General features: G+C 44.1%; 1 protein-coding gene across 6 annotated transcripts in view; it reads right to left on the bottom strand.

Annotated features, from left to right (window-relative positions):
- Positions 1 to 21,159, bottom strand: part of LOC118365503 (myosin-10) — a 96,763-nt gene extending 75,604 nt beyond the window's left edge. For 3 of the 6 annotated variants that reach the window (XM_052491177.1, XM_052491176.1, XM_052491178.1), the window contains exons 1-3: positions 20,936 to 21,159; positions 19,507 to 19,879; positions 7,606 to 7,762 (exon numbers count right to left, since the gene is read on the bottom strand). In XM_052491177.1, the coding sequence (XP_052347137.1) occupies positions 7,606 to 7,762; positions 19,507 to 19,851 (502 nt within the window). In that variant the 5' untranslated portion in view covers positions 19,852 to 19,879; positions 20,936 to 21,159. The remainder of the gene's footprint in view (positions 1 to 7,605; positions 7,763 to 19,506; positions 19,880 to 20,935) is intronic. The other 3 variants (XM_052491173.1, XM_052491174.1, XM_052491175.1) reach the window with 2 other exon arrangements.
- Between the last annotated feature and the right edge of the window lie 721 nt (positions 21,160 to 21,880).

Below are 21,880 nucleotides of genomic sequence, written 5' to 3'. Positions count from 1 at the left end.
GTAGGGGTAAAGGGGAAGAGGTGAGGGTGCATAGGGGGGAGGGGAGCTGTAGACTGCACCCTTCCAGGCCATGGAAACTCACTGACAGTAATGCATAGAGAGCAGCGTGGTGGGCCAGACCTGGGCATGCAGTGAGTGGGCAAGGTAGGATGGCGTCAGTCAACTCAGATACACAGATGAGGGCATTCTAGATGTGGCATTGTAGGCCGGAATGGAATGTGTTGCAGTAACTACTGTAGCTACAATAAATAGCTTCCCATCCTATGAGAGACTACTTTATTGGTTTGACTCAATTACAGTGGAAATTGAGATCATTGGCAGGAACGGAATAAGTGTCAGAAAGAATGACTGTTCCCTGTCTAGTGGATATGACAGGGAAGGGAGGCTGTGTAAAGTGACCAGTGGGACTAGAGAGAGAGAGAGCGAGGGCGAGATTGCACATTAAAGGAAGGAAGTCATTGTCCTCCCTCACACCTAGTGAGGCTTCCTTCCTCCCACACCTAAGCCTGTTGACCCCCACAGAGGGTAACAGCCTCACACACACACACACACACTTTGCTCATACCTCACAAAGCACATTTTCCACATGCTTCTGACGCGAGGGTGAAATGAGAAACACCTGTGAATGTGTAACAGCAGTAACAGAGGCTCATCATGGGGTTCTAATGTTGCCCTGCTGCTGGTGTCAACATCCTAGGGCTTATTGGAAACTGGAATATAATGTCTCTATTCCACTGAATTCACCGCAAGCTGCTCTGAGGAGATATAGGAGGTACAGGAGAGTGGACTGAGAAGTCATGGTCTCACTTCAAATGTTAGGTGGGTCAGACACAGTAGAGACCCATGCAAGGGACCTGCATTAGAAATGATGTTTCTGGGCAGTGTTTTACACACACAACAGCAAGATTCAATGTTCTTTTTAGGGTGGCATTGTGTGGCCACCCAAGACACAGGCCCCAGTAAAACATTAGACAGACCTGCAGCGCTGGGGAAGCTGCCATTCTACCTGAGGTGGTTGAGCTTCCCTCTCTACCCTTAAGGAAAAAAACACATGAATTTGTGTCCAAAAACACGTCTCCGTGTGATTTTTTTTGTGAAGTTAATACGATAACGTGGCAATATGTGACAACATGAAACTACACTTGAATAGTTTTCCACAAAACATGTTTTCACATTAATACACGTCAAATTTCATGGGAAATAATGTGATTTTCCACATGTGAAATCATGTGTTTTTTCTGTAAAGGTACTTAGAACAGCCCGATAACCTCTAACATATACAGTAATAAAGCACCTATGATAATAATTTGTTTCATAACAGGACGGTCACTCATAGCCATAGCCATGAAAATTATGTCATGGCTTTAGAAGCTTCTGAAAGGCTAATTGACATCATTTGAGTCGATTGGAGGTGTAGCTGTGGATGTATTTCAAGGACTACCTTCAAACTCAGTGCCTCTGTGCTTGACATCATGGGAAAATCAAAATAAATCAGCCAAGACCATAGAAAACACATGTTGACCTCCATACGTCTAGTTCACACTTGGGAGCAATTTCCAAACACCTGAACGTACCATGTTCATCTGTACAAACAATACTACGCAAGTGTAAACACCATGGGACCACGCAGCCGTCATACCGCTCAGGAAGGAGATGCATTCTGTCTCCTAGAGATGAATGTACTTTGGTGCGAAAAGTGCATATCAATCCCAGAACAACAGCAAAGGACCTTGTGATGATGCTGGAGGAAACAGGTACAAAAGTATCTATATGCACAGTAAAACGAGTCCTATATCGACAGAACCTGAAAGGCCGCTCAGCAAGGAAGAAGCCACTCCCCCAAAATTGGCATTTTAAAAAAGCCAGTCTTCGGTTTGCAACTGCACATGGGGACAAATATTGTACTTTTTGGAGAAATGTCCTCTGGTCTGATGAAACAAAAATAGAACGGTTTGGCCATAATGAACATCGCTATGTTTGGAGGAAAAAGTGGGAGGTTTGCAAGCCAAAGAACACCATCCCAACGGGGGTAGCAGCATCATGTTGTGGGGGTGCTTTGCTGCAGGAGGGACTGGTGCACTTCACAAAATAGATGGCTTCATGAGGATGGAAAATTATGTGGATATATTGAAGAAACATCTCAAGACATCAGTCAGGAAGTTAAAGCTTGGTCGCAAATGGGTCTTCCAAATGGACAATGACCCCAAGAATACTTCAAAAGTTGTGGCAAAATGTATTAAGGACAACAAAGTCCAGGTATTGGAGTGGCCATCACAAAGCCCTGACCTCAATCCTATAGAACATTTATTGGCAGAACTGAAAAAGCGTGTGCGAGCAAGGAGGCCTACAAACCTGACTCAGTTACACCAGCTCTGTCAGGAGGAATGGGCCAAAATTCACCCAAATTATTGTGGGACGCTTGTGGAAGGCTACCCGAAATGTTTGACCCAAGTTAAACAATTAAACAATTTAAAGGCAATGCTACCAAATACTAATTGAGTATGTAAACTTCTGACCCGCTGGAAATGTGATGAAAGAAATAAAAGCTGAAATAAATCACTCTCTACTATTATTCTGACATTTCACATTCTTAAAATAAAAAGTGGTGATCCTAACTGAGCTAAGATGGGGAATTGTTACTAGGATTCAATGTGAGGAATGTGAAGAACTGAGTTTAAATGTATTTGACTAAGGTGTATGTATGTAAACTTCTGACTTCAACTGTATGTTGAGCAAACTCCCACATCGTCAAGGGTTTTCATGGGGTCTCCATTCAAGCCCGGTCTGTAATCTCAGACTCTGCTCCCTCCCACCAGTGAAACCTCTAAAAACCAGTGAACTGAGGAGAACATGTTCATGTCTCTGGTTTATTAAGGGTGCATTCTTTCCCCCTATTGGAGAGACTCAACAGTTCATGGCTGTCTGAGATCAGAGATCTATGACAAAAGCCCGCCAACAGAAATACCATTTTATACTGAATGAACTCCACAGCTGTCTGCCATTAGGGGAGCATCTGCCAACATGTGTCTATATGAGTGGGATTGTGTGTGTACACTGCCATTTGTCTGAAACTCTAGTACATCCACCAAGGAACACAGAGTTATTTCACTACAGAGAGAGGGTCCCCCCTTCCACCATACCCCCGTCCTGCCTGGCCCTTCACACCTGTCCTGTCACTCAGACCTGACCTCTTCCCTGCAGTCAACACTCTCTGCCCCAACACAAGACCCTCTATTCCCAGCCCTGTCAGTCCGGGCCTCCCCATACTGCACCCTGGCCCCTTCTCCAGGCAACACAAAGCCCCCATTGTGAGCCACAATACAGGCTGCCCCATTTCTCTCCCGTCTGCTCTGGAGTGCAGGAGCACGTCCAGACCTGCATGTCAGTAGCAGAGCGTGCTTCGGACGAGGGGGTCAGAGCAGAGAGAGGGAGCCTCGTCTGTAGCAGTTCCTGAGACTCAAACATGTGTCTGAGAGAGAGAGTGTGTCAAACACAAACAAATGACCTGAGGAAAGGGCTACATCCCATAATAAGCACCTAGAACTATTCAAGCTCTGCTCCTGCTGACAGCTTAGGTGCAATGAGGCCTCAGTACGGTTCGGTTGACTAACCCTGAAGCCAGAGGGCCAGAGACAGGGATGCTGTTACTGTAAATGAGGGGAGAAGAGAATGGGACAGAGAGAGATGGTCATTGGTTGAGACAGAAAATAAACTGTAGAATGGTCTGTGAACCTTCCATAGCAATGCTAGAGCCATAGTCTGGGCTGAAGTCAGAACACAGACATTCCACACACTTGTCCGCCTATGTTCTCCTCACAAAGGAACCACGTTGGGGAAAGAGAGCGCACAAAGCCACCCGGTTGTATTTTTCAGTTAATAGTGCTGTAAGTGAAAGGGTCCCAGAAAAGCCCTGGCAGGATGAGTGGAATTTTTCCTTCAACGTCCTCCGAGCCAGAACATTTTGAAGAGAAGGGGAAAAAAAGACAGAACAAAATAAGGAACAAAAGAAAATAAGTGGAAATTAGATCGGTTGGCTTGTTTAGTTCCTAGGAGAATAAAGAGAGCCATTACAGAAGTGGGGGATCCCTAAAAGCCTGAGATGGCTTTTGAAACATCAATAGAGGCAGCCTTTCCACTACCAAATGAAATAATCTGTATAACACACTATAAGCACTACGCAGATCATAAGTTATTCAACTGTGCAAGATACAATATGCTGTCAATATAAGGTCAGCTACTCAGAAAGTGAGCTGACACACTAACTCCTCAGTGTGATGTGCCAGTGCGGGAATGTTATTTTGGTCACACTCATATCCATAGTGAGGCATCCCTCTTCAGGCAGCCGGACAGTCTGCACTCCACAGTGATCTGAGGCCCATGACACTACTACGATGACTCAGTTCTTAGCATGCTGCGGATCGCTAAGACAAGGGATGACCTCATTCCACAGTAGACCCCCTAGGGAGTGTACACAATGACCACTATGTGGCAGGACTGTGGGCAGTGGGGCAATGAGGTGGGTAGATTTGACATGGGGCCCCAATTCAAACACCTCTCATGTTGAAACTGGAAGGCAGGCTGGCCACAATGGGTGAGTGCTCTGTGCAGGTACTCAGCCTATATTTAGTTAATGGAAAGTATGACGGGGGGGGGGGATGACTGGTCACAAGGGTTTCATGGCTATCATTGGTTAAGACACCATAATGTATGTGTGGATGGGGGTCACAAAAGGAAGTCCGTGATGAGACGTTGGGTGAGGTGGGGGATAGAGGTGTTTGAATTGGACCAACCGGTAAAGCACTTGACCTACTGTATACGTGTGGTCACTGGCCAATATCATAACACTACTCAACTCCTCAATAGAACTAAGAAGCAGGAAGGATTACTGCTCATCACTTCAAGCTCTGGCTAAAAAAAAACTACAGACACAGACAGTACCAGTCAAAGGTCAGGACACATCTACTCATTCCAGGGTTTTACTTTATTTTTACTATTTTCTACATTGTAGAATAATAGTGAAGACATCAAAACTATGAAATGACACATATGGAATCATGTAATAACCCCCCAAAAAGCAAATTGTTCAAAGTAGCCACCCTTTGCCTTGATGACAGCTTTGCACCCTCTTGGCATTCTCTCAACCAGCTTCATGAGGTAGTCACTTGGAATGCATTTCAATTAACACGTATGCCTTGTTAAAAGTTAATTTGTGGAATTTCTTTGTGTTCAGTTGTGTTGTGACAAGGTATGGGTGGTATACAGAAGATAGCCCTATTTGGTAAAATACCAAGTCCATATTATGGCAAGAACAGCTCAAATAAGCAAAGAGACATTTCAAGAACTTTGTGCAGTCGCAAAAACCATCAAGTGCTATGATGAAACTGGCTCTCATGAGGACCGTCACAGGAAAGGAAGACCCATAGTCACCTCTGCTGCAGAGGATAAGTTAATTAGAGTTACCAGCCTAAGAAATTGCAGCCCAAATAAATGCTTCAGAGTTAAAGTAACAGACTCATCTCAACATGAACTGTTCAGAGGAGACTGCATGAATCAGGCCTTCATGGTCGAATTTCTGCAAAGAAACTACTACTAAAGGACACCAATAAGAAGAAGAGACTTGCTTTGGCCAAGAAACACGAGGAATGGATATTAGACCGGTGGAAATCTGTCCTTTGGTCTGATGAGTCCAAATTTGAAATTTCTGGTTCCAACCGCTGTCTTTGTGAGACGCAGAGTAGGTGAACGAATGATCTCTGCATGTGTGGTTCCCACCTTTAAGCCTGGAGGAGGAGCTGTGATGGTGCTTTGCTGGTGACATTGTCTGTGATTTATTTGGAATTCAAGGCACACTTAACCAGCATGGCTACCACAATATTCTGCAGCGATATGCCATCCCATCTGGTTTTCACTTAATATATAATAATAATAATAATATATTCCATTTCGCAGACGCTTTTATCCAAAGCGACTTACAGTCATGTGTGCATACATTCTACGTATGTCTACTTAGTGGGACTATCATTTGTTTTTCAACAGGACAATGACCAAACACACCTCCAGGCTGTGTAAGGGCTATTTGACCAAGAAGGAGAGTGATGGAGTGCTGCATCAGATGACCTGGCCTACACAATCACCTGACCTCAACCCAATTGAGATGGTTTGGGATGAGTTGGACAGCAGAGTGAAGGAAAAGCAGCTAAGTGCTCAGTATATGTGGGAACTGACTGGGAACAAGACTGTTGGAAAAACATTCCAGGTGAAGCTGGTTGAAAGAATGCCAAAAGTGTACAAAGCTGTCATTAAGGTAAAGGGTGGCTACTTTGAAGAATCTAAATTCTTACATTTTTTGGGTTACTACATGAGTTTATATTTTATTTCCCAGTTTTGATGTCTTTACTATTATTCTACAATGTAGAAAATAGTAAAAATAAAGAAAAATGTCTATATTCTAACACAGGGATGAGGCTGCTAAGGGGGCATGTGTCCAGCACCCTTCCCGGTACAAAGAGAATAGCGCAGCTTCTTCCCGAAGATGAAAAGACCTGAGATTCTTTCTCTTCCTGTAGCTGAGCTGCAGTAGCAGTGATAGTGACAGCAGTACTGTAGGGTGGAAGCCAGAACAGCCAGAGCAGCAAGCCACAGTTCTGGATATATCCAGTTAGGACCAGTCTGAGGAGCTGTAATGACAGAGAGGCTCCAGGCTCCATCAAATCGAACTTAGCTGAGGAGGCAAAACCAGACCCACTGAGAGACTGTACTGTTCAGAAGGCTGACGTTACTCTGAACTCATTGAAACTGAACACACACTGTATCTATTGAAAAGTGTCCCTTTGCAAGGAGCCAGAGATAGATGGAATGTCTCACTGGAGGAAGAAGATTAACAGTGAGGGGTACATTTCCCTAGGATCACAGGTTGAGTTAATAGCATCCTAAGTCGTGATCCTGGGCTCACACTCTCCAGGTCCCTCAGTCAGTGGCCATCAATGTTAACAGGCTGAACTTTCACCTCTAATTAAACTGGTTCTTATCTGCAAAAGAGCCAGTGAGGTCCTGGTCCAGAGCATATGCCATCCCACCTGGGATACAGGACAGTCGGCAGGGCAGTAGAGGGGCCTTAAGGAAGGCTAATTATGTGCGCCAAGTGGTTTTTGACTTAACGCAAACAAATACATGCTATGGTCTGAAATTGAAGCATTCCTGTTTTGCAGACAATGTACATAACTTGCAGATAGACTGTACTCTTTGTGGTTTGTGAAACTACAAGCCTATTGTTGAGCTTTTACACACTACGTAGTCTATAAGTGGTACAGTATAGTCTGTCGGTCTCAGTAGATCCGTGTCAATAAGTAGTCTGTCAGACCCCTATGGCTAGCAGAGGCAGGGGGGCAGCTCAACCATGACTAACGATGCCACTGCCTCCCTGACTCTGGAACCTTTCACACACTAATCTCCTGGATTATGCAGCAAATCCCACAACTCAGCAGGGCACCTGCCAGTCACACTTTATGCACGTTGCATCGCAGCAAAAGAGACGGAAAGAGACCACTGAGGAAGGAGCTATACCTTCCAAACACTGCACAAAACAGAGTGAGAGAGGAGGTTTACCTTGGAGCATGCAGCGGTATGCTGACTCTGAAATGGCGTAGATGTGTGGTGGCATCTCATGACGCTTCTTTCCTCTGTACATCTCTATGATGTTCTCTGAGTAGATGGGAAAGTTTTTATAGGGGTTTATCACCACACAGAACAGCCCAGAGTAAGTCTATGGGGGGGGAGAGAGAAACAAAACACAAATACAGTAAATTAACAAAATAAGAGAAAGTTATGAATACAGATTTTATCTCTAGAAGAGGTTAAAATGAGACTGGAAGTTTTTCCAAGATGAGTTTCCATTGTACTGTAATCTAGGAGGATAAACACTTGTTAGTCTGAGAAGTGATCAATCTCTCTGTGGTTGAACTCAATCATCATACATAATTCAAAATAATTACTCAAGCATCATTTTCTAACTCTAGAGTGGCTCTGAAGTGGTCTGCAAAATGTCAGTGTAATAATTAAATCATTATGCTACATTTTGGTCCCTTACATAGAGGCAATAGTAGAAAATGGATAAAGTGGGAGAAATAGTTGTGGGAAAGGCAGTCAAATGGTAGACTAGCTTATCATGAACTATCCAGTTGAATGTAAAAATCTGGCAGCTCAGTGACGCCTCCCCATTAAACAGTCTGAACTCCACGGCCATAGTGAGTGCCTCCTTGTCAAGCCCTGTGGCTAATGTTCTGAGAAATGACAGAGGCCTTGGTGGGACATTAGCTCATTCTCATGTGACTGGAGCTTGACATTCCCACTAAAGAGTGGAATGATCCCTCCCTACCCACACACACACACACACACACACACAACTGCCATGCTAGAATAATACAATAACACATATTTTCCAATGTGCAATCATTGGAAAATAAAATGGATGACCTACGATCAAGATTATACTACCAACGGGATATTAAAAACTACTATCTTATGTTTCACAGAGTCATGGCTGAAAGACGACATGGATAAAATAGAGCTGGCAGGATTTTCCATGCACCAGCAGGACATAGGAGCTACATCTGGTAAGACAAGGCGCGGGGGTGTGTGTCTATTTGTCAATAACAGCTGCTGGTGCGCAATATCAACTATTAAAGAAGTCTCGCCTGAGGTAGAGTACCTTATGATAAGCTGTAGACCACACTATCTACCAAGAGAGTTCTCATCTATATTATTCGCAGCCGTCTATTTACCACCACAAACCAATGCTGGCACTAAAACTGCAGTCAACCAGCTGTATAGGGCCATAAGCAAACAAGAAAATGCTCATCCAGAAGCGGCACTCCTAGTGGCCAAGGGACTTTAATGCAGGCTAACTTAAATCCGTTTTACCTCATTTCTACCAGCATGTCACATGTGCAACCAGAGGAAAAAACGATGCATACAAAGCTCTCCCCCGCCCTCCATTTGGCAAATATGACCATCATTCTATCCTCCTAATTCCTGCTTACAAGCAAAAACTAAAGCAGGAAGTACCAGTGACAAGCACAATACAGAAGTGGTCAGATGGTGCAGATGCTATGCTACAGGACTGTTTTGCTAGTGCAGACTGGAATATGTTCCGGGATTCATCAAATGGCATTGAGAAGTATACCAGTCATCGGCTTCCTCAATAAGTGCATCGACAACGTCATCCCCACAGTGACCCGTACGTACATATCCCAACCAGAAGCCATGGGTTATAGGCAACATCCGCACTGAGCTAAAGGCTAGAGCTGCCACTTTCAAGGAGCCGGACACTAATCCGGACGCTTATAAGAAATATAAACTTTTTAAAAATCACTTTAGAGAAATTGTTCTGCCTTCTGTAAGAAACATTGCCTTGTGCCTTGGAATTCCGTTACAAAATCCGCCACATATCTTTAAGATACTGTATGTTCTCCTTTCTCTCCATCATGAGTAGGGAGGATAATGAAAGTTTCATAGAAGTAACAAGTAAAGGTAGACTAGCAATTAGTTAGTGTTTTTCATTATTATTATTTTTTCATGAATTATTAAGTGATTAAAACTCAAACTTCCGTTACCAAAATCTGTAACGAAATTTCAGAGAAATATGCAAAGGAGGATATTGTATATTTATACGTGTATGTACCTATTTAGGATACATCACCATGAAGAGAATGACATTCATGTCCATAATTATGCATTTCTGTATAGTACATACTGTATCAGGGACCCATGAAGAAATTCCGTTACCACAATTCCGTTACTGGGTGTAGATCCACTACACTTATTACTATTCAATAACAAAAATAGATTATTTCAAACTCAATGTGTCATGTCCTAGCTGACACCCCATTCTTTGTACATTATTGAATCTTACGCCGAGCAGAGATATAACAAGGTTTTTGAAAAATTGGAAACAAGAAAATGTTACCAAAATTCTGGTATCAAACAGAGTTTTACGGTTTCTTAAACTTTGAACTCAAATGGTTTTTGTTTGACATACATTTTAAGTAAAAGATCAGAATTGCACTGTTACCGACCTTATCCCACACGCCAAGTAGAGTACAGTGGGGGTGAGGGGGGGTGCAGAGCAGAATTAGGGTGATACACGCTGACTATCAAAATCCAGAAAAGAGCCCCAGGACAGCAACACAATTAGACCCAAACAAATCATGAGTAAACAAAAAGATAATTACTTGACACATTGGAAAAAAATGTACAAAAAAAACAGAGCAAACTGGAATGCTATTTGGCCCTAAACAGAGTGTACACAGTGGCAGAATACCTGACCACTATGACTGACCCAAAATTAAGGAAAGCTTTGACTATGTACAGACTCAGTAAGCATTGCTATTGAGAGATGGCACCGTAGGCAGGCTTAGCATGGGTCCTCAGATCCTCAAAATGTTCTACAGCTGCACCATCGAGAACTGGTTGCATCACAGCCTGGTATGGCAACTACTCGGCATAGGTGAAATAGGTGAAAACGACAGTGTGCCATCACAGCAGCTATTCTGTGACCTGTTGCCACAAGGAAAGGGCAACCAGTGAAGAACAAACACCATTGTAAATACAACCCATATTTATGTTTATTTATTTTCCCTTTTGTACTTTAACTGTGCAAGGCTATAATATTTTGTGAGTGTAATGTTTACTGTTAATTTCTGATTGTTTATTTCTCTTTTGTTTATTATCCATTTCACATGCCAATTAACCCCTTTGGGGAGCGGGAGAGTAAGTTCATAGAACACACAGAGGTAACACACCAGATATGACTGACAGAGCCTCAATTTAAAAGGCTCCTAATTCTAAGAACTCTCATTTCATGCCTGAGGCCCAGTGGCTCCATTCACCTCTTCCAAGGGGTCTGGATAAGGCAATGGGCAGAGGTGAACAAAATATAAATATAACAATAAATAATGATACTTTTATGAGACCACCAAAATATATGGCATACTAGACCTTATCCTAAACCACAGAGGTGAAGCCCATGGGTTGTCTATTTGTGAGCCGTAAGATGCAACCCTGTCTAACAATCAGGAGTCAGCCAAGCAATTAAGGCAGAAGGATAATGACTCAGCAGCCCAGCCACCGACAAGCAGCCCTGGAGAGCATGCTCATGATGTAAGAGGAGCCCAGTCAGCTCTTTCAGGGGAATACCTTGCCAAACACTGACAATGACATAGGGAGAGGAAGAGAGAGAAACAGAGAGAGTGGGCTGTAAGGAGAGAGAGAGGGGAAATGAAGGAGAGCGAGAGAGAGTGAGTAGGCTGTAAGGAGAGAGAGAGAGAGGGGAAAGGAAGGACAGAGAGAGAGAGAGGTGGTCTCAGTTCATCGGAGCTGGTCTGTGAGGCAGCTGAGCTGACAAGAATCCCTGTTGGTAGAGAAGCAGGGCATAATGATTCTATCAGCCTCCTCTCACTCCTTCTAAACCTTATGGGAGGTTAATAGGAGAAGCCAGCCCTCTGTAACTCTAACTTGAAGCTCCATATTGTAGCTAATTAAAAATGGATTCCCTTGATCTGAAAGCAGGAGCTATTAATAGTGTGGCAGTGCCTCCGTGACTAGGCAGAGCTACCTGGCTGCACCCACAGCAATCCTCTCAGAGCCTACTGTAGCATCCTACCAGACTGCAGCAGGGCCGAGGTGGTTAGACACCAGACCAGGATGAAACAACAATGTTTATCTGGTTTATTCCTGATAATAACTCTATAATAACATAATCAACAGTATTGATTTAAAATAACACTTTCCTATCATACTGATTATGCTTACTTTCAGGTTAAATGTGAGTGTGTGTTAATAGCGAGTTAACACTGTCAACATTGCAGGACAGTTTTTGCGTTTCATTTTTGCCATTACTCTGGGTAAACCTACAATACCTTATAGATGCATAATTTGTCTCCAGTCACAAATTCAGCTACGTTGCAGAACACAAATAAATGCATTCTACAGTACAGTCTACTCAGGAGGCCCCTCTTTCTCCCTCTCACCAAAATGTGAATCCCTCTCCCCTTCCCTCCCCACTCTCCTCCCGTCTCAGGAGGGGTTGGAGGCAGCAGCCTCTTCAGCGGAGGACGGAGTGGTAGGCCAGGCCTGCTGCTGGAGGGAGTGGGTCAGGTTAGCCTGCTCTCCACGCACCATGCTCCAGGGAAGGGGATATTTCCACTGTGAAATCAGATCCGGGGAGGGATGCAGTGGCTTAGTAACAGCTGAGAAACACACAGGCAACAGCAAACATAACAGTCACCTTCATCTGCCATTTGGAATTAATAGCACCCCTACTGCGCAAGGTGAGGACGGCCTCGTCCATTGATCTGTGGAGAATGACCTTGACAGTGCATACTCATAAAAGCTAATAACCCTTCAAAGTATGCTTTGAAATATGATCAATGCTCGTTGCGCAGACGTATTGAATGAAAACGAGTTTCAAGTCAGTAGCAGGGTGTTCAACTATCTTGATTTGATAATGCAATGGGCTTTAACATAATCATATTCATAATACCTGGGGAAACTGAAAGAAAGAGAGCTATGCCTTAAGTGGAGTTGTAGCATATACTGTAAATGCAAGGCACTAATGTTACATAGCTCTTAGCCCATGACCTTAAACCACCAGCTTAAACAAAAAGCAACTCAGACCTTCTCAAAACAGAAGATTTTTTATCAAATAAAGAAACTGTTGCTCACTCTTTCTGGATAATTTAATTCAAAAACAACCACTGTAACTGCATCCATGAAAAGCCTGGTGCTGGTTTGGTATCCATGGTGTTTGTGTGTGTGTGTTTGCCAAGTTCATGGTAACACCTAAGTTGTTTACATGCAAAAGAGTTCTCCATGGAGCAATGGCAATGCCATGACAACAACAAAGCACTCAAGATATGACTATGTGGGAGGCCTGAACACAATGCCACTCTTGAGAGAGGGTTAATGCACCCTTTATGCATGCACATAGCGAGTGAAAGCTTGTTCTCAAACCTCAAAGAAACATATTAGCCAAACAAGAATGACAAGACAGCTAATTAGTGGGGTTTTTCCATTAGTGATACCACCTACATCCTGTCAACCAAGAGGCAGCTGGTCTCCACAAGTACAGAAGCTCAGCCAAGACTGCATTACATGTATTAAATGTTTGAACAATCAAACACTTGAAACACCTAAAGAAGTGCAGGAATAAGGTTATTGGCGATGGCCAGAGCATTAGGACAGAGAAAAGGAGATAAAACATAAATTAGAGAGTGAGTGTGGGAAAGGAGACAGGACAGCCAGACACATTGCAATGAAGTGGGCGGGAGACAGACGGACGCTTTTTTCATGAAAGAATGCTGAGGCTTTCTGACAGCTGGGGATTATATGCTGACACAAAGGCCTGGTTGTAGCGTCGCTAGCTAGCTTTCCGGTTAGCCTGTTACCCACTGGACTGGCTCACCTCCCTGACTTCACATGAAGCCAAGGCTACGCCACCATGCCGTACTGGGGCCTCACTGAGGGACTGACCACAACGCACAGAGCCACATTACCCACGGGGCTCCCTCTGCACGCCAACCCTAGCTCAGACACACAAAACCTGGGGCAGCAGTGTACAGCACAGCTGGGGATGGGTTATGCCCCACTGTGGGGGGAGGTTACCCCCTGGGGCACTCTCCCACTGACAAAAACAGTGTGAACAGGCAGTGGATCAGGTGGTTGTTGTCCTTGATGATCATTTTGGCCTTCCTGTGACATTGGGTGCTGAAGGTTTCATGGAGGGCAGGTGGTTGTTGTGCAGACCAGACCACCCTCTGGAGAGCTTTACGGTTGAGGGTGGAGCAGTTGCCGTACCAGGCTGTGATACAGTGTATAAGTTTGTCAGCATTTTAGGTGACAAGCCAAATTTCTTCAGCCTCCTGAGGTCGAAGAGGCGCTGTTGCGCCTTCTTCACCACACTGTCTGTGTGGGTGCACCATTTCAGTTTCTCTGTGATGTGTATGCCGAGGAACTGAAAACTTTCCACCTCCTCCACTGTGGATAGGGGGGTGCTCCCTTTGTTGTTTCCTGAAGTCCACGATCATCTCCTTTGTTTTGTTTACGTTGAGTGAGAGGTTGTTTTCCTGACACCCCACTCCGAGTGCCCTCACCTCCTCCCTGTAGGCTGCCTCATCATTGTTAGTAATCAAGCCCAGTACTGTTGTGTCGTCTGCAAACTTGATGATTGAGTTGGAGGCGTGCATGGCCACGCAGTCATGGGTGAACAGGGAGTACAGGAGGGGGCTGAGCAAGCACCCTTGTGGGGCCCGTGTTGAGGGTCAGCGAAGTGGAAATGTTGTTTCCTACCTTCACCACCTGGGGGCGGCCCGTCAGAAAGTCTAGGACCCAATTGCACAGGGCGAGGCTTGATGAGGAGCTTGGAGGGTACTATGGTGTTGAATACTGAGCTGTAGTCAATGAACAGCACTCTTACATAGGTATTCCTCTTGTCCAGATGGGATAGGGCAGTGTGCAGTGTGATGGCGATTGCATCGTCTGTGGACCTGTTGGGGCGGTATGCAAACTGAAGTGGGTCTAGGGTGGCCGGTAAGGTGGAGGTGATATGATCCTTGACTAGCCTCTCAAAGCACTTCATGATGATAGGAGTGCTATGGGGAGGAAGTCATTTAGTTCAGTTATCTTTCCCTTCTTGGATACAGGAACAATGGTGGCCATCTTGAAGCATGTGGGGACAGCAGGCTGGGATAGGGAGCGATTGAATATGTCTGTAAACACACCAGCCAGCTGGTCTGCGCATGCTCTGAGGACGCGGCACAGGATGCCGTCTGCGCCAGCGAGGGTTAACACGTATAAATGTTTTACTCACGTCGGCCACAGAGAAGGAGAGGGCGCGCAGTCCTTGTTAGCGGGCTGAGAGAGTGGCACTGTATTATCCTTAAAGCGGGCGAAGAAGGTGTCTAGTTTGTCTGGAAGCGTGACGTCGGTGTCCGTGACATGGCTGGCTTCTTTTTATAGTCCATGATTTCCTGTAGACCCTGCCTCAAACATCTCGTTTCTGAGCCGTTGAATTGAGACTCCACTTTGTCCCTGTAACGGCATTTTGCTTGTTTGATTGCCTTGCGGAGGGAATAACTACACTGTTTATATTCAGCCATATTCCCAAACCTTTCTTGAATCTTGAAGCATGGGTTCCAATTGGTCAGAAAAGCATTGAATGGTTCTAGTCACTGGTACATCCTGTTTGAGTTTCTGTCTATAAGACGGTAAGAGCAAGATGACGTCGTGGTCAGATTTGCCGAAGGGAGGGTGGGAGAGGGCTTTGTATGCATCGAGGCAGTTAGAGTAGCAGCGGGGAAAGTTCGCCCCACTGGCCTCACAACACGTGTAACCGCGCCAGCCCAGGACCTACACATCCAGGTTCTTCACCTGCGGCATCGTCTGAGACGAGCCACCCACAACTGCAGAATTTCTACACAAACTGTCAAAAACCATCTCAGGGAAGCTCATCTGCGTGCACGTCATCCTCACCAGGGTCTCAACCTGAATGCAGTTCGGCGTCATAACTGACATCAGTTGGCAAATGCTCACCTTTGACGGCCACTGGCAAGCTAGATACAGTGCCTTGCGAAAGTATTCGGCCCCCCTTGAACTTTGCGACCTTTTGCCACATTTCAGGCTTCAAACATAAAGATATAAAACTGTATTTATTTGTGAAGAATCAACAACAAGTGGGAAACATTCATGAAGTGGAATGACATTATTGGATATTTCAAACTTTTTTCACAAATCAATAACTGAAAAATTGGGCGTGCAAAATTATTCAGCCCCTTTACTTTCAGTGCAGCAAACTCTCTCCAGAAGTTCAGTAAGTGTGCTCTTCACGGATGAATCCCGGTTTCAAATGTCCCGGGCATATGATGAGCGGTTTGCTGATGTCAATGTTGTGAACAGAGTGACCGATGGTGGAGGTGGGGTTATGGTATGGGAAGGCATTAGCTACGGTCAAAAAACAAAAAAAAGGCATTTTATCGATGGCAGTTTGAATGCACAGAGAGACCGTGACGAGATCCTGAGGCCCATTGTTGTGTCATTCAGCTGCCGCCATCACCTCATGTTTCAGCATGATATTGCACGGCCCCATTTCGCAAGGATCTGTACACAATTCCAGGATCTGAAAATGTCTGGCCTGCATACTCACCAGACAGGTCACCCACTGAGCATGTTTGAGATGCTCTGGATCGATGTGTACGACAGGGTGTTTCAGTTCCCGCCAATATCCAGCAACTTTGCACAGGTATTGAAGAGGAGTGGGACAACATTCCACAGGCCACAATCAACAGCCTGATCAAATCTATGCAAAGGAGTTGTGTCGTACTGCATGAGGCAAATGGTGGTCACACGAGATACTGACCGATTTTCTGATCCACGCCCCTATTTCTTTTAAAAGGTATCTGTGACCAACAGATGCTTATCTGTATTCCCAGTCATGTGAAATCCATATATTAGGGCCTAATGAATTTATTTCAATTGACGGATTTCCTTATATGAACTGTAACTCAGTCAAATATTTGAAATTGTTGCGTATTGCGTTTAGATTTTTGTTCAGCGTAGTTTAATTTTCACTACGGCCAATATTCAACAAAAGATGAAGAGAGCCTTCAAGAAACAAAGCTACTATCTAGTGGAATTCGTCATCAAGCCTGGTAAAGAAGTTAAATCAAAAAGACTACAGTACCTCCAGGATCCCCTTCACCATGTCTCTGGTGATAACCAATCCACATTCTATTCCTGGAACGCAAGTCACTAAATGGGTCAAGATCACGACGATACACTGTATATAGGACATCATTAACTAGACGCATCAGCACCGAAACATAGCTGCAGATAACTCACACACAGTGAAAGCACCCAATTTAAACCAATGCAAACTCAGACGTTGGATTTTATTGCACGTGTGCTTAGATTTTTAAAAAGTTAACGGAATCCAGAATGGAGGGGGTAGCTTTAGAATCTCCCTAAATGCGTGACATTATATACATCATTGACACTGGGTATCATTTAATGGAATTCTGACGTCTCATGTGTGAGAGGTCAAAGGATCACGACTATAAAAATTAACCAGACCTAACGCAGCCAGTCTGGGCCATAGAGCACAGCAGCAGCAGTGGCAGGAGGTGGGCCAGTGCCTCTCCCAGTCTGCCACCCTGCCCTGGGGCTCCATAGTCAACACACAGGGACAAATGTGTTTGCTTTAATACCCAGGGACCCCATTAGATGAGAGAGCCCCACAGACAGCTCAGAGATCAAACAGGGCAACCTCAAGGAATGGGGTCATATAAACAAACTGACCCACCAGTGTTTATGGTAGAAATGTCACCTTTAAAGGTGAAAGTAAAGAAGATGGCAGGTAATCTAGATACAGAGAGAGAATTTACCATCGGTCTGAACTATCTGGAAACGGTTATAGACTGTGATCAGTATTTGTGTTTATTTTAACTTCAATCAAGCCACAAGACAGTGGTCATATCCAAATACCCATACTAGCGTTCTAAATAGTATGCGAAAAAAGAATGTGTTATAGTATGTGCAATTTCTAAAATAGTACTCTAAATTAGTCATCTAATGTGTGATTGTGTTGACTTCTGCCATTTGTTCATTTTGGTACAGCGAGTCAATTTATCTGATTATCAGCTGTTGTCAGACACGTGAGTCAGAAAAGACAAGTGAATTCTACTAGATCGAACGTCAAAATTAGTATGTAGTGCTTATTCAGACTCAGACCCTATTTCCTCAGAGTTCCCCAGAGGTTAGGTTCTGTAGGTGAGCCAGGTCAGGGGATATTGTATACCCGCTGCCTTTATGATTTGATGTATGCAGAGCAGACAGACACAGGGAGTTTGAAGGAGTAATTTAAAAAAATATGTTCTTTTCCGCTCCATCGGTGGCTGAGTCAGTGTGGGGGGGAGGTGAGGGGGGGTGTTTGGTAAGGAGTGGGTTAGGGACACAGAATTAAAAGATCTCAAACAACCCTGTCTCAACATGATAACATTATCAAGAGTCCAATACATGGTCTGTGGTCTGGGTCTTATTCATCTGGCAGTCTCTATGGGGGTGCCACAGGGTTCAATTCTCGGGCCGGCTCTTTTCTCTTTATATATCAAGGATGTTGCTCTTGCTAAGGGCGATTCCCTGATCCACCTCTACGCAGACGACACCATTCTGTATACTTCTGGCCCTTCCTTGGACACTGTGCCATCTAACCTCCAAACGAGCTTCAATACCATACAACACTCCTTCCGTGGCCTCCAACTGCACTTAAACGCTAGTAAAACCAAATGCATGCTTTTCAACCATTCGCTGCCTGCACCCGCACGCCCGACTAGCATCACCACCCTGGATGGTTCCGACCTAGAATATGTGGACATCTATAAGTACCTTGGTGTCTGGCTAGACTGTAAACTCTCCTTCCAGACTCATATCAAACATCTCCAATCTAAAATAAAATCTAGAGTCGGCTTTCTATTCCGCAACAAAGCCTCCTTCACTCACACCGCCAAACTTACCCTAGTAAAACTGACTATCCTACCGATCCTCGACTTCGGCGATGTCATCTACAAAATAGCTTCCAATACTCTACTCAGCAAACTGGATGCAGTTTATCACAGTGCCATCCGTTTTGTTACTAATACCTTATACCACCCACCACTGCGACCTGCAAAAATCACTGAAGTTGGAGACCTTTATCTCCCTCACCAACTTCAAACATCTGCTATCTGAGCAGCTAACTGATCGCTGCAGCTGTACAGAGTCTATCGGTAAATAGCCCACCCAATTTACCTACCTCATCCCCATACTGTTCAAATTTATTTACTTTTCTGCTCTTTTGCACACCAGTATCTCTACCTGTACATGACCATCTGATCATTTATCACTCCAGTGTTTATCTGCAAAATTGTAATTATTCGCCTACCTCCTCGTGCCTTTTGCACCCAATGTATATAGATTCTCTTTTTTTCTACTGTGTTATTGACTTGTTAATTGTTTACTCCATGTGTAACTCTGTGTTGTCTGTTCACACTGCTATGCTTTATCATGGCCAGTTGTAAATGAGAACTTGTTCTCAACTAGCCTACCTGGTTAAATAAAGGTGAAATAAATAATAAAAAATCCAAGGTATGCGTCGCCAGAGTTGCTGAAAAACAATTAAAATATTGAACTATTGAGCAATGTCTGTTGTGTGCACTATGTGTGAATATGGTTGAATCTTCTTTCTAGGTGAATAGATGTATAATAAAATGGTGAAAAAAAGTGCTATCTAGAACCTAACAGGGTTCTTCGGCTGGCCCCATAGGAGAACCCTTTGTAGAACCCTTTTTCATTCCAGGTAGAACCCTTTCCACAGAGGGTTCTACATTGAACTCAAAAGGGTTCTACCTGGAACCAAAAAGGGTTATCGTAACCCTTTTGCATCCCTTTTTTCTAACAGTGTACAACAACACAACCACTCACGTAGATGAGCCCAGAGTAGTAGCGGTCCTTGAGGTTGTGCAGCACTGAGGCCTCGTTCAGGCAGGTGAGCTCGGCCATGTCTTCCACCTTGCTGAACTTGGGCGGGTTCATCTTCTGGATGTCGTCCTTATTGACAACGGCCTTCTTGCCATTCTCTGACAGTTCCACCACCACCTCCTCTCCCCGCTCCTCCTTGATGCTGGCCGCCTCAAAACCATGACGCTCTGAAGGGATCCACACCACCTTCTTGGCTGTCCAGTCAGCCTGTGTGGCCGGGTTGTAGACGACAGCGCGGTCCACAAACAGGTACCGCTCAGGGTCCTCCTGCCCACTTCGATTAGCCATTTTGGTGGTACCAGAGCAAGAGTGGCACCTGGAAGAGGCAGAGACAGGCAGAAACTCAGTATGGTTAAGCACTCTCAGGCATTGCACTTATCAAGGTGACATTAAAGCTACCCCCTTTTCAAGTCTAGGTGTAGCCAGCAGATCCGACCCGCTTGCTTACAGCTGCACTGTGGTTAGACAGAATTCCTGTGTCGATTAAGACACCATGGAGCCTGCACGAATATGGCTGGGGAAAACATACCTCAATCCAGGGATGAGAAATGCATTGCACTCTGAGAATTGTCCCATTATCCCAACTGTTACACCAAGAAGATTGAACTACTGCTACATTGTATCTGTACACGCCAAAATAGGTCTACAACGTCATTGTTATTTACAGCATAATTTATCACAAGTTCCTCATCCAAGTAGATGTTTGCAGCCAAACATGGAAAGCAATTCCTCACTTTCAGGTAGAGTATTCAACGTGTTGAACAAGTGTATTCAGAATAAAATAAGTACCAAACAATTGTATTTTTTGTTGTTGTTGATTTGCCTTTGTTGACTCATTTAATAACACGCGTCTTACGCGGACTTGACTAGAGTCACCTCGCGCGCTGGTGTAACGGTGTTGTGAATGGTACGCAATCGGTCCACACATGACAATCAACATAGACAATAAACATGTATTTATTAGATCAGCAGGTCCCTGAACAACCTATATCACTATTATAGAACACGTAGATTCAGATAGCTGCACGTTATCTGACTTTTAACCACTTTGATAATAACAGAAACCATCTGAAATCATGCTGCGAGCTGTACTGGTCAAGGGAGTCAATTTTGGTGTAGCAACATCTCTAAAGTCATCATTTCAATTTCATTCAATTAAAATCTTCAATAGATATAACGTAATATATGCCTTAAACATATTTTAATTCAACGTATTTGGGTAATCAATAGTCCTGAACGTAATATAGCGACATCATTGCAAGTACCTCCACAGTTACGCAATTTAGCCTAAATCCATCCAGCCGGACGGTCTTCAAATTGCTAATATAACCATGTAGAATTACAATTATTCCTAAAAGAGCTTGTAATTTACCTGGTGCTGTGACGGAAGAAACGAGGACAACTGTTCACAGGAATAGACCGACCTCCCTCTTTAATAACACTTTCTGCAACAACACAATTGATATTCAGGCATCTGTCTAGGCTTTGGTATGCACCAAAGACACTGCCCCTACGGTTGGGCCCCTCAACCGAACAGATCTGACCGCTGTTACTCCGCCTACGATGGGTTGTGCAGACATGAATATTGACCAATAGATCAGCTCGTCCGAATTCAATAGCTCATTGTGATGCTTTACGTGCTATATTTTCTACAGTGTTGATATCCTCTGACAAACAGACGTCTAATGATAAACAAATACAAATCATGTTTTATTCTGAAGCCACATGAGGTGAATATAGCATCTAGTTGTAAAAGTCTATGCACTGCACACGCCTACTAGATGCGGCTAAAACACAATTGGATTCTCACGCTGCAGTCTCAAGTACCCTTGCCTCCTATTGGCTAAAAATAACGACCCCAGAGAAAACCAACTATTTTCAGAGGAATGATTTCTGGTCCATCTTTCCACCTGTTCCTGACACCGTTTTCAACCTGACCCTCAACATGAGAAAAAAAAGTGTTCTAATTAATTTCCTTTCAATTAAATCCGTATGGCCAGTGCATGAAATAACAATGCACATATTTGTTCCTTGTCATTAACACGCTGTTGATGCAAATAACGATCTAAAGTGTTTTGTATGGAGTGATATTTGACATGGTACAAATGTTACAATAAGCTACCACATAATAACCGGTTAGATATCATGATATATGCAACACCCCCATCTGGTGTCCAAAGTGGTGGGGCTTATTTGTACCATTCTCTTCTGGGAAATATAGGTCATTGTTGGTTTAATGTCTATTTTCGCCATTATTCCACAAACATAGTTCAACCCTGTTCATGTCACCTGCATTGCTAATCTACTTTCAAAAGAT

The sequence above is a fragment of the Oncorhynchus keta genome, chromosome 32 (genome assembly GCF_023373465.1).
Source record: "Oncorhynchus keta strain PuntledgeMale-10-30-2019 chromosome 32, Oket_V2, whole genome shotgun sequence".
Classification (NCBI taxonomy): Eukaryota; Metazoa; Chordata; class Actinopteri; order Salmoniformes; family Salmonidae; genus Oncorhynchus; species Oncorhynchus keta.
Note: the sequence above shows the minus strand (reverse complement) of the source record. Positions and strands in the feature narration are given on the sequence as shown.